Raw genomic sequence first — 13,595 nt, forward strand, 5'->3', positions numbered from 1 at the left:
CCTTCAACCAGCAGAAAAAATATAAAATAACTGCGTGCAGCCACAGAACGGAGCAGGTACCAGGAGCACTGGGGGCTGATCTACCATCTTGCATTCAGGCTATAATATCTTTGTAATTCACCCCCTCAAAAAAAAAAATAAAAAATCCTACCCTGATGTTTTGGACTGAGAAAAAAAGATACCCCCCAGTGTCTATTTAGACAAGAAAACAAAATAGGAAAACTACGTGCATAGCTTAGTTTCATTTGGTAAAAGGCAAAAGCAACTTTCATTGACACAAGATAAATAAATACATAATAATGATGAAGCCGGCTGATTCATCACTATGTGAATCCAAATTCACATCCTTGTAACCTTTTTAAATCAATGGCATTACAGATATGCGAAACCAGAACCACATGCTCGTCAATTATGCCAGTCACAGGGCACGTTACGTATCACAGCTCTCCTTTGAAGTTAACAAATTTACCACTACTTACATCAGGGCTCAGCTCAGCAGCACTGCTTTTCCAGTGATGGCTTTAGAGTGTCAGTACAAGGAAAGTTCATATAATAACTCTTCTTTTTAAATAGAAAAGGTTATATGTATAACTATACGTGTAAGATACAAGATATACATGCTCATATGTGTTCACACACACACAAATATTATCTAGTTGTTGACAGTTAACATTTTAAGCTGATTTTACAAAGTCTGACAAATAATCTTGGTTGGTTTTCATTGTCTTTGTTACTTTTCACTGCCTCGGTACATAAAACCAGACTTTTCTTCAACACTGTAAGCTAATAAATTCAAGGAGTCACTACATACATCTGGTTTGGCTATCCAAGAATTAAAGAACTCAAGAATCTTCTATCACCTTTTGTCAAAATCGCTTGGAACCAAATGTGTATAAACCACCATAAGAAAGAAACAGAACTGTAATCCCAAATCTCTTCCAAATAGCATTAGTACATTTCAACATAGCTATCACTCAGCATTTTATTTTTGACTATAATAATTCATTCCACTTAGTGCCGCTTATCTTAAAGTGATGCATAAAGAGAGAAATAATTTTACATTACCCATGGAACAATCAGGTTATCTTTGGAGATGATGCACCACTTTTGGTTGGGAACTTAGCCCTGATTAGCAAGGTAATTAAATGCAAGTCTAAAGTGAAGCACGTGGATATTCCTACTCTCTTCAGCAGCACTGCTCACATGCTTCTGATTAGACACCGTGTTCACGTTCCTCACTACGTTTCCCTACAGCCGGCTGTGTTACACTTACAGCTTACCGAAAGAAAGCATAACATAGAAAACTGGTCCTTTGTTACACATTAGACATTTGGAGAAAAACAGGGAAGGAAGAAGCAAACGGTGCTACAACGATGGCCCTTGTAATCTAAACATGACCTAAGGATGATTCTTGCCATCAAACATCCTCTCTTCAGTGTTTCTGGCATGGGCTGGCAGTTTCGCTGTCTGTGATGGCTGTCCTGCCGCTGAAAGGACGGACAACTCTGTAACGGGAGATGCCTCCAGCCCCACTTGAAACCGAGCAGCTCCTTCCCAGGTGGGGCCAAAGTGGGACTGGAGGCCAGCTCCAGGAGGCACGTGGTGTCTTTGGCGGAGTGGGAAGAAAAAAATGAAAATGGAAAAGTCCTTTGGTCCCTGCCACCTGTATCGTTCCTGTGTTTGAATAAAGAACTGGATCTGGTGAGAATCTGATCCGGCCTCCAAACACACTGTCAGTCCTTTGGAGGCTACATAGATCAAGAAATAATACCTATCCTTTATGGACTACTTGGATGAATGACGCAAACCTTATTTTGATTCCTTTTATCTTCCACATTTAGTTACTCCACCACAGACAGCAGGGTAGAGAAAACTGCAAATTGCCAGTGACCTGAATTATTCACTCCTTTAATTATGAACCGGTTCCAAAGATGTCAGAGCCTTAGAAATGGAGCGTGACATAAAAAAGTAAAATAAATAACAACATGGGGAGGAGAGGGCGTAAAACACAGAGCTCAGAAGAAGCATTAACAAACCAGTCCAACATGGTTTTCAATTTTAATTCCTCTTTAGACAAATCTGTACTTAAAACTAACTAATCAGATTCATCATTTTGAATTTTCATGAAAAATTATGCTCAAATTCTATTTATTCTTGCCCTACATTAGTGAAGTAGAAGAAGAAACATTCTCCACTGTGGTCATCTTATCGTACGACATTCAAAAAACCCTCAAAACAGGTATTTGAAGGTAGATGAAAGCACACAGACACAGCTGTCCTGTGATACCTGTAGTCCATCTCATCAAGTATCTACAGCAACTGCAATGACGGACACTTGGGAGAAAGCTGCAAGCAATCTTGGAGAAAGCAGTTACAGAATTTACCAGTGGGTAAATTTCTTTCTGACCCTCATTAACTAGAAGCTGACTCTAATTCTGGAAGCCGGTTGATCTTCATCTGTTCCGAGATGCCTGTGTATTTTTAACTCTTACTATAACAACCACGGTCTTATCGTAAGCCACATAAATGTCTCCTTTTGTATCCTGCCTGTTCTTAACCTCAGTGACGTTCTGCGAGAGTAAACATCACATTCAAACTGAAAATATGTGAATCTGCTTCATGTGATCAGCTTGAAGATGGTTGCTTTCAATTTCACTAGTGTCTGCTTCTCCCTTCATTGAAGGAGAGGCAAAAAGAAGTACTCAGACTCCTGAGCATCCTAAGTTATACTTTCTGCCTCCACTATTTCAACAGGTTTGGTAAGACTAGTACCTCAATAGCAGATACATAACCAAGCCTCTCACGCAGAAATTAACTCTATTTGCTGTATGCTGCTTCCTTTCCTCCCGAAATTTCAGCCAGAGTACAGACTGTGGTCCATAACCAAGGTCCCTTGGAGACTGCTGATCAGAAAGAGCAGTAAAGCATTGATAGATGCAGCATGCAAAGATTTCAGCGTACGCTTACATGACCTTCTCATAAACACCATTAAGTTGTTTTGGACAGGTGCCACACTTGCAGTATGCACAGGAAAATTTCCTGCAAGCAAGAAAACCATTACAAGTTCTTCCTGATAGAGTTGAACAACATTTCATTGGGGAGAAAACGGGAAGAAAAGTAAGGTCATGGTGAAAAAAAAGAAAAGTAGCAAAGCAGAGACTGCTGTTTTTCAATTCAAACACTGTGGTGCCATGAAAGATCAGAAAAGGCAGAAAAATAAGACAGAGTAAATATGAAAGAGGATACTTTTCCCCTACAGCTGGATCTGGATAAAAAGCTGCATGTCACATGAAACCCTGAATTCCTAGCCCAGAAAAATGGAATACCAAAATGATCTGTTACACCTATAGAAGAAACAGGTTTATCTAACAACAAAGTAGTATACCCTACTGAAGAGAATAATAATCTGCTACGGCGTATCTCAGGCAAGGATTTCCAATCAGTAAATTTGCCTTTGAAGACAATGACAAAATACGGTCAATTGCACGCGAGTGGACAAGTAAAATAACCTTCCTGCTCTACAAAAGAGACCATCATCTACAGCTTCCAAAGATGGATTCCATTTATACCATCCAAAAAGGGGGTTGCCTCAGCTGCGAGGTATACTTATAATCAGTGAACTATACTGCTTTGAGAGCAGGCATGGGTACACCAGAATTTAAGGGCAGGGAGCAAGGTCTCCAGCCCTCTCAGATAAAGCCTCTAGCCCCTGCAAAGGTAACCTCTGAGAGGTATTGCAAACACAATTCTGTTCAAGCCCGTGGACAACCTGGGGGGAAAAAGAGTGAGAGGTCTAGACACAGCAGTTCAAGTGTCAGCACGGTTAACTATTTCACTGTTGATCACAACCTGCAAGAACGTACAGCACTTGCTGAGACAACACCAGGGAAACCTGCTCTGATGGGGCCATGTTTACAACCTCATAAAGCTGTATTTGGCTTGTCAGTAGAGAGTCCTGCTCCCATTTCCACCCTCTTCAACCCCAACTGTTGTCACAGCAGTAAATTAAATCAGAGTATAAATCCTCCAGTTCTTATCAGCTACACAGTAATTCATTTCAGACTACTCTTAAAGACAACAGCCTAAGAATTAAGCTTTTATCTCAGAAGGACTAATAACGATATAGGAAATACTGATGCCTCCCAGCGTTCCTCCTGCGGGTTGGATTGTTCCTGACCTAGCCTTGGCTTAGCACTGATATTTGGGAATGGTCAGATGACTGAGAGCAGCCAGGTCAACGTGTCAGTGCCCCCCAGGTGAGCTGCTGCATGCTGCTAGCCCCCTACTATTCAAAGGCATGTGGGTTAGCTTAAAACCACCTTCAGCGGTAATTTAACAAATCCATCTGAATCTGCATTTAGCTGAGGGGCAATGACTTTTCTAAATGGCTGTGTTAATTGCTTACAGTCCTCTGATCCTCTCACTTTAAGTGTCCTCAGTGTAGGCAGAATGAGTATATGACACCCTTAAAAATCTGTACGACTGTCCTTCCAGGGAGTGAGCATGGAAAACGCGTATTACATGACTTTGGAGTCTAGCAGTATATGCTTACCCCAAATAATTCTCTGTCCCAGCTCCCCTCCTAAGTTTAGCACTGCCTCAGTAGCAGTAAAAAGAAGCTTTAAGCTACAGCTCAAACCAAGTAAAATTCCCCATACTGTCTCCTGTTACAAGCTGCACAATTTTAAGATGTCAAGATACAAAGCAAAATATGAATTTTGGGCCTAGGATTCTGAATTTGGTAACCAAAAGTCATCCAATGCTGTTTTATATTCATGCGTTAATAAGTTTATTGTGTGCAGAACGCTGCGCTTGGAGCAAGCACTTCTTCCAACAGAAGTGATGTGATTTTACTTCCTCATGCCGGTATTATCAGACCAGTTGTTGCCAACTCCCAAGAATTTAATACAAGTTACAAGCCTTGAGATACTTGTTGTTTTTTGTTTTTAACACACACGCATATGGAGACAGATAATTATATGAAAGTCTTGGTTTTTATTTGCTGGGGCAAGGAGAGGGAAGGATGACAAGTCTAAATCTGAAAAGGGCCAGAGAAAAAATAAAAAAAACAAACCAGCCTTAAGGCACAATAAAAAGCTCAAGATTTTCTAAGCCATTTTCATTATTCTGGGGACCTCACTTTTGAATTCTCTGGGTTGGTAAAATTAATTCAATAATTTTCAGGATCTCTTGCTGTGATTTAACCATCTCCATCGTTGTCCCTCCCCATTACAACCAAGTTCTGAGAGTGCTACTCTTCCCCTTGTTCTTTTGGCTATTACGAATAACAAGTAACCTATACCTACGCACTAAAAATAATAAAAGGCGTATTTCAAGCTTACCCACAAACTTCTGTGGGGTGGAGCTTTTACGCTTTCCCATGTTGCTTGTCAGCTTCTCTATAACAGCAGGTCTCTCAAAAGGCACCAGAGAAATATTGTTGTCCATCACAGGCTCTTGTTCCTTACAATCTTCCATAGGAGGTACTACATAAAACCAAAAAATCATATCAGACAAGTCTGGTCTACACTTCACAGGCAACACAAATCATTTGAGCCCTGCTGATTGCGCAATAGGTGCAACACAAAATAAAGAAAGGTGCAAGAACACACTGGGCATCAAGATAGCATTCACCTTTAACCAGAGCCACATTTACAAAATGCCTCTGTTTGGGACCACCTTATTTAGCAGAAGCCCAATTTTAAGCATTTATTACAGGACTTGTTTTGCTCTGAATACTCAAGATCCCCAGCGAGGAGGGGACATTTTTGAAACCTCACTCTGTAGATGACATTTTCTGTTATTCGCCTTTTAACATGGTCACCTGTTGCCAATGTAACTTTTTAGGTATCATTCTTTGTGTATTCCCTTAACTTCACGCTTATCATATGGCATGCTTACCGTTCCTATTTTCTTTTCACGCTAATCTCAATAACTAAAAAACATACAAGGCATTCATAACTTCTGTTTCCTGGGCCTGGCTGTGCATTCCCCACGACAAAGGCTTCCGGAACGAAGGATCTGTTTGTTAAAGTGTGTTTTCTCTTTCTATACACGAGATTGTAAAATCAACAAACGCTGTACTGGAATTACAGGATTGACATCGTATGGAAATTCCCTTCAGAATCAGTCACAGAAACTATCAAATTTTTAAGTAATATTTTATCCTTTCAAACACAGACCTAACAACCGGTGAATGCAAGTCTTCTGTGTCTGTCTTCCCACTTTTTGGGATCAGCAGGGAGCATCCCTGTGCTAACTAGGTTAGGGGAATGCTCATACACTGTCTTTAAGACAATAACAAGAAATTAATGATCCCTTCTGTCTTTACTCATTTCACTCTTTGTCACTTGTTGGGTTAGGGAATAAGGTGCTAGAGCAAAAGCCGTATAGGAATTGCATGGGCTACCAACCAGGGTAGCAACCGACTTGCACAGGGTTTTATGTCACTCGCTGGCATAGCTACTCACTAAATACCGACAGAGTACTCTGGTTTTGTTGAGCATTTTCTTATAAACACCAAGAAGGGTCAGTGGTACCATACTGCGGATCAGGCTCAGAGAGTCCAAGTCATTTGCAATATATGTCAAAAGCGTGATTCCACATGTACCTCTTCCCACTGCTCTGCTGCCACGGATTTAATACATGGCCTAACTGTCCCACATTCATCTTCACGAGGTAGCAAGAGAAACCTGAGAAGGATCAGCTACTAGTCCGTGCACTAACGGGATGGCTGAGGTGTAAAAAATTATTTGAGGAGAAGAATGGATGGCAGAGAAATAGAAACTGGGATGATCTTGCAAAGAGTTCCTACAATTTGTAAACTGTGAGCAACCCATTGCCTTCTCCTTATTAGAGAAGTCTCCCAGAGGAGTCACGGTGGTATTGCAGAGGTAGTAGAGAAGGACTGAAACTCGCATCTTCTGCTAGCCCGCCTCTCACCGCAGCAGCCTTGCCTGTCACAGATACCTTCTCCCTGAGACTGTGCCATAAATGAACACCACCAGCCTCCTTTCCTCCCATGTAACTTTACTACTTCAGGATCCCAATATGGAAGAATCACACCCTTGTTCTTAAACACGCAGCTGTTTGCTAGCACATAATATATGAAAAATGGGGTGATAAAAGCCTTGTCTTTGCCTTCTTTCTAGTAAAGAAGAGCAAATACCAGGCAATTACAAAACAGAGTATCTGCTCAGGTGAACTTCGCAATTCAGACATTCATAATAAGAAAACATGGCAATTTATTCATTTGATTCCATTTGTGCCTCTGCTGCTATGGAAAGCTGAGTACTTTGAGGCTTAGAATCTACCATATGCTATAAAATGATTTACTCTGCTGCTTTTTTTATTTGTGCAGGATGCTCCCCCTGAGAAACACAATGGTTTCTCATTTACAAGGCAGTCCTGCTGGCATCAGTGAAAGAGAGGAAGAAAAAGCATAAATATGAAATGAATCTAATGTTGCAACAAAATGGGATGCAGTGTTCGAGTGACCTAATTAATGCCCAATGCAGACTGGGAGGTCTGGAATACTTTAGTAGCTAAGGCTAAATTTGTAAGGTTATTTAAATACTGTGCTTGGTCAGGAGCTATCTGCACTAGTTCTACTCAAGTATTTACCGGGCAGATTTTGGAAGAAAGGAAAGATTATGCCTGGTAATTTTCACTGGGAACTGGCATCTGACTGTCCTCTTGGCTTACCAAAAATCAGCGTATGCATGCACATGCACTCACGGTCTGTGTGAAACCCTGGATCCCTGCCCAGTGGCAATACCCACCCTCCCTGCCATGGGCCAGGTTTGCACGTGAGTGCCACTTCAAGAATTTCCAGACGGTGGTGTACAGGACACACGAGGCTGGTGGTGGGGACCTAGGGAGGTGCAGAGGGCTCTATATCCCTCCTAGGAAGACTTCCTAAAGGTATGCTGGCTTTGTAGGACTGTACTTGCCCATAGAACCAGTTGAAAACCTCCTGCTTACTTTCATAGCCATCTGATTAAGCTCCAAATGTAGTGACACTTGCATGTCTTACAACAATTAAGTAATAATTAAATAATTCTACTGTTGGGCATATGTGTGTAAAATTTCCTAGACGGAATTTGAAACCTTTCCTCCATGAAAATTGAATAGTGCTAAAAAAGACATCTGCTCTTCTCTAAGTCAGGAAAGAATTCTGCTTGGACTCCTTTTAAAAGTAAAATCATCACCAATAAAAGCATTTTCTTTTCTATCTTTCATGCTGCAAGCTCTTTATCCCACCTCAGAACTCAACTCTATAATTCAGGGCATGGCTCTTTTGCAACAGAATCATGCCAATATTTGTGTTACGAAGGGAATAAGTTACCAGAATTGTTTTGTTATGTAGATTTCCTGGGAGAAGGGAGAGATGGAAATAGCCTAGATTCTGAAATCATTTAAATTGCACGCAAAACCGGACCAAACAGGTGAGATGTCGCATTTGAGAAACCCAAAGAGTTAAGCGAAAGATCACATCGTCAATTCTAGATACATTAATTTTCATTTCAATTTAAAAATATACAAATAAAGGATAAATAGCCCAGCCTGCATCTTATTTTTTTTTGAGGAAAAACAAAATAAAAAAGGGGAAAAGCAAACCGATCACACACAACCAACAGTTGTCACAAATCAGCTGCTCTGTGGTAGAAACTCATGCGGATACATTTATTCTGTGGTAAATGCAATTCATTTTTTGTTGTATTTCATTGTACTTCATTACCTTGGTAGTGGCAGCTACCAAAGAACAGCTAACACATTATAACTAGCTTTGAGACAGCAACTCATTTTATGCTGTGAACTTATGGTCTCACAGCTCAGGAAGGTTTTTTTATTCTAAAAATCAAGCATCTAATCCATGAAAAGCCCACGCTTGAGTATGTTTCTGCTCAGGAATGTTCTTAACCAGCTATCAGGGTGCGCGCCTGGACTGCCCATGCAAACATTTACCGTCTCTGACACTGTTAATGTTCTCAGTTGCAGTTAACACCAAATGTTGTTTCTAAGCCCAAACTCTCAATACACAAACCTGGATGGTCTTCAGAACAAAGTCTTTATTCTCCTGAAGACATTGGTCTTTCAGTCATAGTGCTCAAAGTGCCTACCGTTTAGTTTTTGATTCTTAATTTGTAAGAAACCACACATACTATGAAAAAAGTTTATGCTGTCCCAGTGAGGAAAGAATAAGGGAAAAAAGAAGGAAAAAAATTACCCAGTGTGCGTTTTACTGATAAATAGTTTTGTGTGCAGACAACAGTCACTGGGCTAAGTCTCAGCTGGCATAAATTAGCATCACTCCATCAAACTCAATTTCTTTTCCTAAGCTCATAGTATTGCTATTTAAAAAAAGTGTGTGTGTGCAGAGAAATGACAGGAAATATTCCCATGGACCCTGGTGTGAAGTCTCCTGTGGGACCAGCATTTTAACGATGTTTGAAGCAACTATGTAAGAGGGAAGGACACAAGGCCATTGTGTGTTTAATGTGGAGCTGGCCTTTGAGCCTCGCACAGCCTAGGGCTAGGCTTCTTTCTCCTCCTCCTAAAGGGTACCCTTCTCCACTCTACTTTAAGAATTTCCCTGGACTTTTTGCTTTGTGAGATGGAGAACAACATATAACCGGGTGTAAACCATAGCCAGCATTCAACATTTCTCCCTGTTCGTTCCCGCAAAAGTCATAGCATTCAGTGTTCTTAGCATTCAGACTGTCACTTTTGTCACCCTCAACATGCTGCTAGTTAGGAGACCACAGACTAATTTCTACCTCCAGGGCCAGCACTGCTTAGCCAAGAATTGCCAACAATAAAGTCATGGGAGCTCTCTTGCAGCAGCCGTCGTGCTGAGCAGGGAACAGGACCTAGCCACAAGGAGGGGCGGCTCAGCAAGCAACCGGCACCCTGCGAGCGGATGGAGAGAGACCCGGAGACTTGTACATTCCTACCCACACACCGAAACTAGCCCTCCTTCCCCTCCTCCCGCTTCCCCTTGTGCCTTTAGTCAGGGGATCTAGCCATCTGCAAGACAAAGATAATTGAAATTAAAGGCCTCATCAGGCCACGGCAAAAGCACCCAAGTAGATGTCTGTAGCATGCCTATAAACTGATCAGCTTGAGCACAATGCTTGAAAAAATCCAAACTCTCTAGGGGCTGCCTCCAGTTTTCTGGAACAATTAATCTCTGCAGAAATAGTTTAGACCGATGTTAAACGTTGGCCATATTGGTTGAGACCCAGCACAGCCACCTGCGTCCTTAAAGCAGGATGCCGGTAGGGATAAGAAAATCCCCACCTCTACCCATTCTGTGCATAACAGTGAAGTTGTGACCAGGATTCATACCAAAATGCATTCAGAGGCTTCAAAACACTCAGCAAGAACAAAATAATTTAAAAAGTATTTGGAAAGAGAGTCAGAAAAACTTAACCCCAATGTGATGCAAAATAAACCAACGATCAAAATCTCCAAAGCACGCACCCACTCATCCTCAGGAATACCCTTTCCATGTGTGACATGGGAGAGAAGGAAATTAATACATTTTTCAGGGTTAGACTAAGACCTAACTTTAAGCTGAGTAATCATCTGTGTACTCTTCCCTGGTGTCTTTATAGTCCCAGGAGAAAGGACTTTGCTGCAGACGTCTACAGGTTGGTGCTCATGACCCTCACTCCCACGCTGAGCTTCACGGGTGGGAGTGATGCTGGGATGCGAGGTGAGATTTATTACTAGTCCCAGCTGAATTTGGAGCTCCCTCTTGCTGCCTGTCCTCGTTATGCCCTCGCTAAACAGCGCAACGAAGACAGGGGATCAAACATCCCTTAAACGTTCACCAGGGGAGATTTAGGCATATTTGCCTAGAGGAGAAAGAGGCACTAGTTGAATTCAAAGTGCTGTTTTAAGCTAATTTTGTTGAGAAAAAGAAAGTGGTTGTGTGAACATTTCTACTATAAGCCCAAGCAAAGTCAGTCAGGCTGTAAATAAAAGAACTGTCCACATGGGGCTTGCACTGGTTTAACCTCAGGTGGTAGAAAAATCAATGCAAGGTCAACCATTCCAGCTTCTTTGGGTAGACAAGGTTAAGGACTTACTGTTCTTGTCATAGCATTAAGCAGCTTAGAAAAAGCTTTAGATTTCCTCAGAAGTACACTATCAGCAGGAGTAAATCCAATTTTAATAAATAACTGAATAATAAACCCAGAAGTTGAGTGGAATTTGGGAAGATCCTCCACAACGTGATCTCTGAAACATCCTGGGTGTCATAGCTATACCAGCCTACTGTAACTCCCCAAAGGAAAGGCTGGGTGAAATCGCCACCTCACTGGTTAGCAAGACAGGCACACCCTTGTAGAGTGAAGAACGTGTATTTTGTTGGGAATGGAGTCGATGGTTAAACTCCTACTATCAACTAAGCGCTCCATCTAACAGACCAAGCACACAACAGGTACCTCCAAATAGCAAAGCCCTGAAATCACTCTTCCCACTGACTTTTATAAGCGTTAAGTCAGGCCTAAAGCAGATAATCACTAACTTCAATGTCTTTAAAGTCATCCATTACATTTTTAATGTTGATTTTAGTCTCCAGGGTGTCTACAAAGACAGTAATTACTTAACAGAGCTGTATGAACGTTTTGGCAATACGTATTAAATACATTTAGAATGCCTTTATAGGATTAAATTGTTCATGGAAAAGTACTCTTTAAAATTTTTTTGTGATTTTTTTCACCAAAAAATAGCCCATATTAGAAGTGCTGACTAGGTTTTATTTCAGCTTGTATTTTTAGGTTTTTAGACATGACCTTTCAGAACTTTTACATAATTAATTTCCAAATGAAGCCATATGACTCCACTCAACAATGAAAAGCAAAATGGAAAAAAAAGAGGAAATGTTCTTTCACCTTTTATTTACCTACAATCTAACTTTTTGGTATTCTTAGGTATATGGTAATTTTTAATCAAATTGGAAAATGTGTAATTTTTATATTTTCTGATTAGTAAAAAATTTTAAAGACTTCAAGTACCAAACATCTAAAGACAACTTTTAAAAGTGAAAAGATGTTCAGTTTAGAAGAGTTTCCGAAACACTAATTTTGAATGAAATTATAACAATTTTTGGACAGCTACCATTTCGTATTTAGCACTACAGATAAGCCTACAACCCTGCAGTCTGAGATATTATGCTCATTATCCATACTAACAGCTACAGAAATTTTTGAAAACAAATCCACAGCGTTTGACATTTCTTGCTTTCAACAATCTTTCTGGCAATCTTCAGTCTTCATGCATATTAACACATGCAGTGTTAGTTAACATATTAATACTAACACATGTAAATGCATATAAACATTTTTTTTTGTTATAATTACTTTCATCAACATTGTTGAATTCCATTCTGCTCTGAAGATTTTTATATCTAGCCCTCCCTTGTTTTGGGATATAAGATAACTTTACACAGAGTAGAAATAATGACTTCTGAATGCCTCCACCATCCTTAACTCTTATAATTATCAGTCGCTATCAGAAAGGAAGGGGAGTCATACATTTTATACATGGCTTAGTTCATTTTTAGGGTGACTTTGCACACGTGACTTTGCTTTATTTTCATGTCTGCATATTAAATAAATAAATAAATAAATAAATAAAAATCAGCAAAACCAGTGCTGTTAAATTGGACAGAGTGAGGATTTCAGCCCATCTTTTCTCCTCCTGCCTATCTGAGTATAAGCAATCTATAAGATGGAAGCGATAAAAAGCTGACAGGAAGGAAGAAAAACAGATGGAAAAAAACCCGCAAGAGATGCTCCAAGTCCAAGAGACCTCAAAAGGCTGTTTCCACCCACCATGGTGACTCATGACCTGCCCAGCAGCCTCCATACTGACATTCTGCAGATAGTTGTGGCAGCGTTCCTTGTGCTCCTCCAGCGAACTGCGCTGCTTGTAGCTCCGGCCGCAGTAGTTGCACTTGTGAGGCTTCCCCACTGCGGAAAGAACGAGAGCATCAGGTCAGACCCACTGCAACCCACTTTTTGCTATCAAAAATCACACCCTTGCAACAAACAACTCTTGCGATGGAAAGACACCTAAGAAAGGTTACTCAAGTCCCAGACCTTTTTCCCAGCCCCATTTTCCCACCGCACACACCTCCTCCCACCCGCCGGATACTTCGCCCCATCCGTTTTTCACACTAACGCGCAGTATCAGCAGAAGGAAAAAGAGGCGGACTTGTTGATCGCAAAGCAAATAGACAGACGACAAGAGGGGAAAGCAAACCAAACAGCTGAATCACACCCCAGCACTGCCTGTGTGTCACCAAGTCTCGTGGGAAAGAAACCTCTGAGACATTTTGCCCATGGTACAAACAGTTGTCTTCACAAAAATGGGCTGCCCCAGTGGCCTAATTCTGCTCCCAACGGTGGGGAAACCCATTACGTGGCCCAGAGGAGTTCTTCTTTCATTGAGACAACTTTGCCAAAATTACTAAGGGAAGCTTGGGAAAAAAAAGACAACAGAAAGTAACTTTGGTAACAGCACTGTTACACGCCAGAGCTGAGCTGCCACCAGTAATTCATAGAGACTAGATAATACTAAAA

General features: G+C 41.0%; 1 protein-coding gene across 9 annotated transcripts in view; it reads right to left on the reverse strand.

Moving 5' to 3' along the window:
- IKZF2 (IKAROS family zinc finger 2) overlaps positions 1-13,595 on the reverse strand; it is a 119,066-nt gene that overhangs the window by 9,027 nt on the left and 96,444 nt on the right. For 7 of the 9 annotated variants that reach the window (XM_072874561.1, XM_072874558.1, XM_072874560.1 and 4 more), the window contains 2 exons: positions 12,846-12,983; positions 5,343-5,486 (listed from right to left, as the gene is read on the reverse strand). In XM_072874561.1, the coding sequence (XP_072730662.1) occupies positions 5,343-5,486; positions 12,846-12,983 (282 nt within the window). The remainder of the gene's footprint in view (positions 1-5,342; positions 5,487-12,845; positions 12,984-13,595) is intronic. The other 2 variants (XM_072874565.1, XM_072874564.1) reach the window with 1 other exon arrangement.

This window comes from Ciconia boyciana, chromosome 10 (assembly GCF_034638445.1).
Source record: "Ciconia boyciana chromosome 10, ASM3463844v1, whole genome shotgun sequence".
NCBI classification, from domain to species: Eukaryota; Metazoa; Chordata; class Aves; order Ciconiiformes; family Ciconiidae; genus Ciconia; species Ciconia boyciana.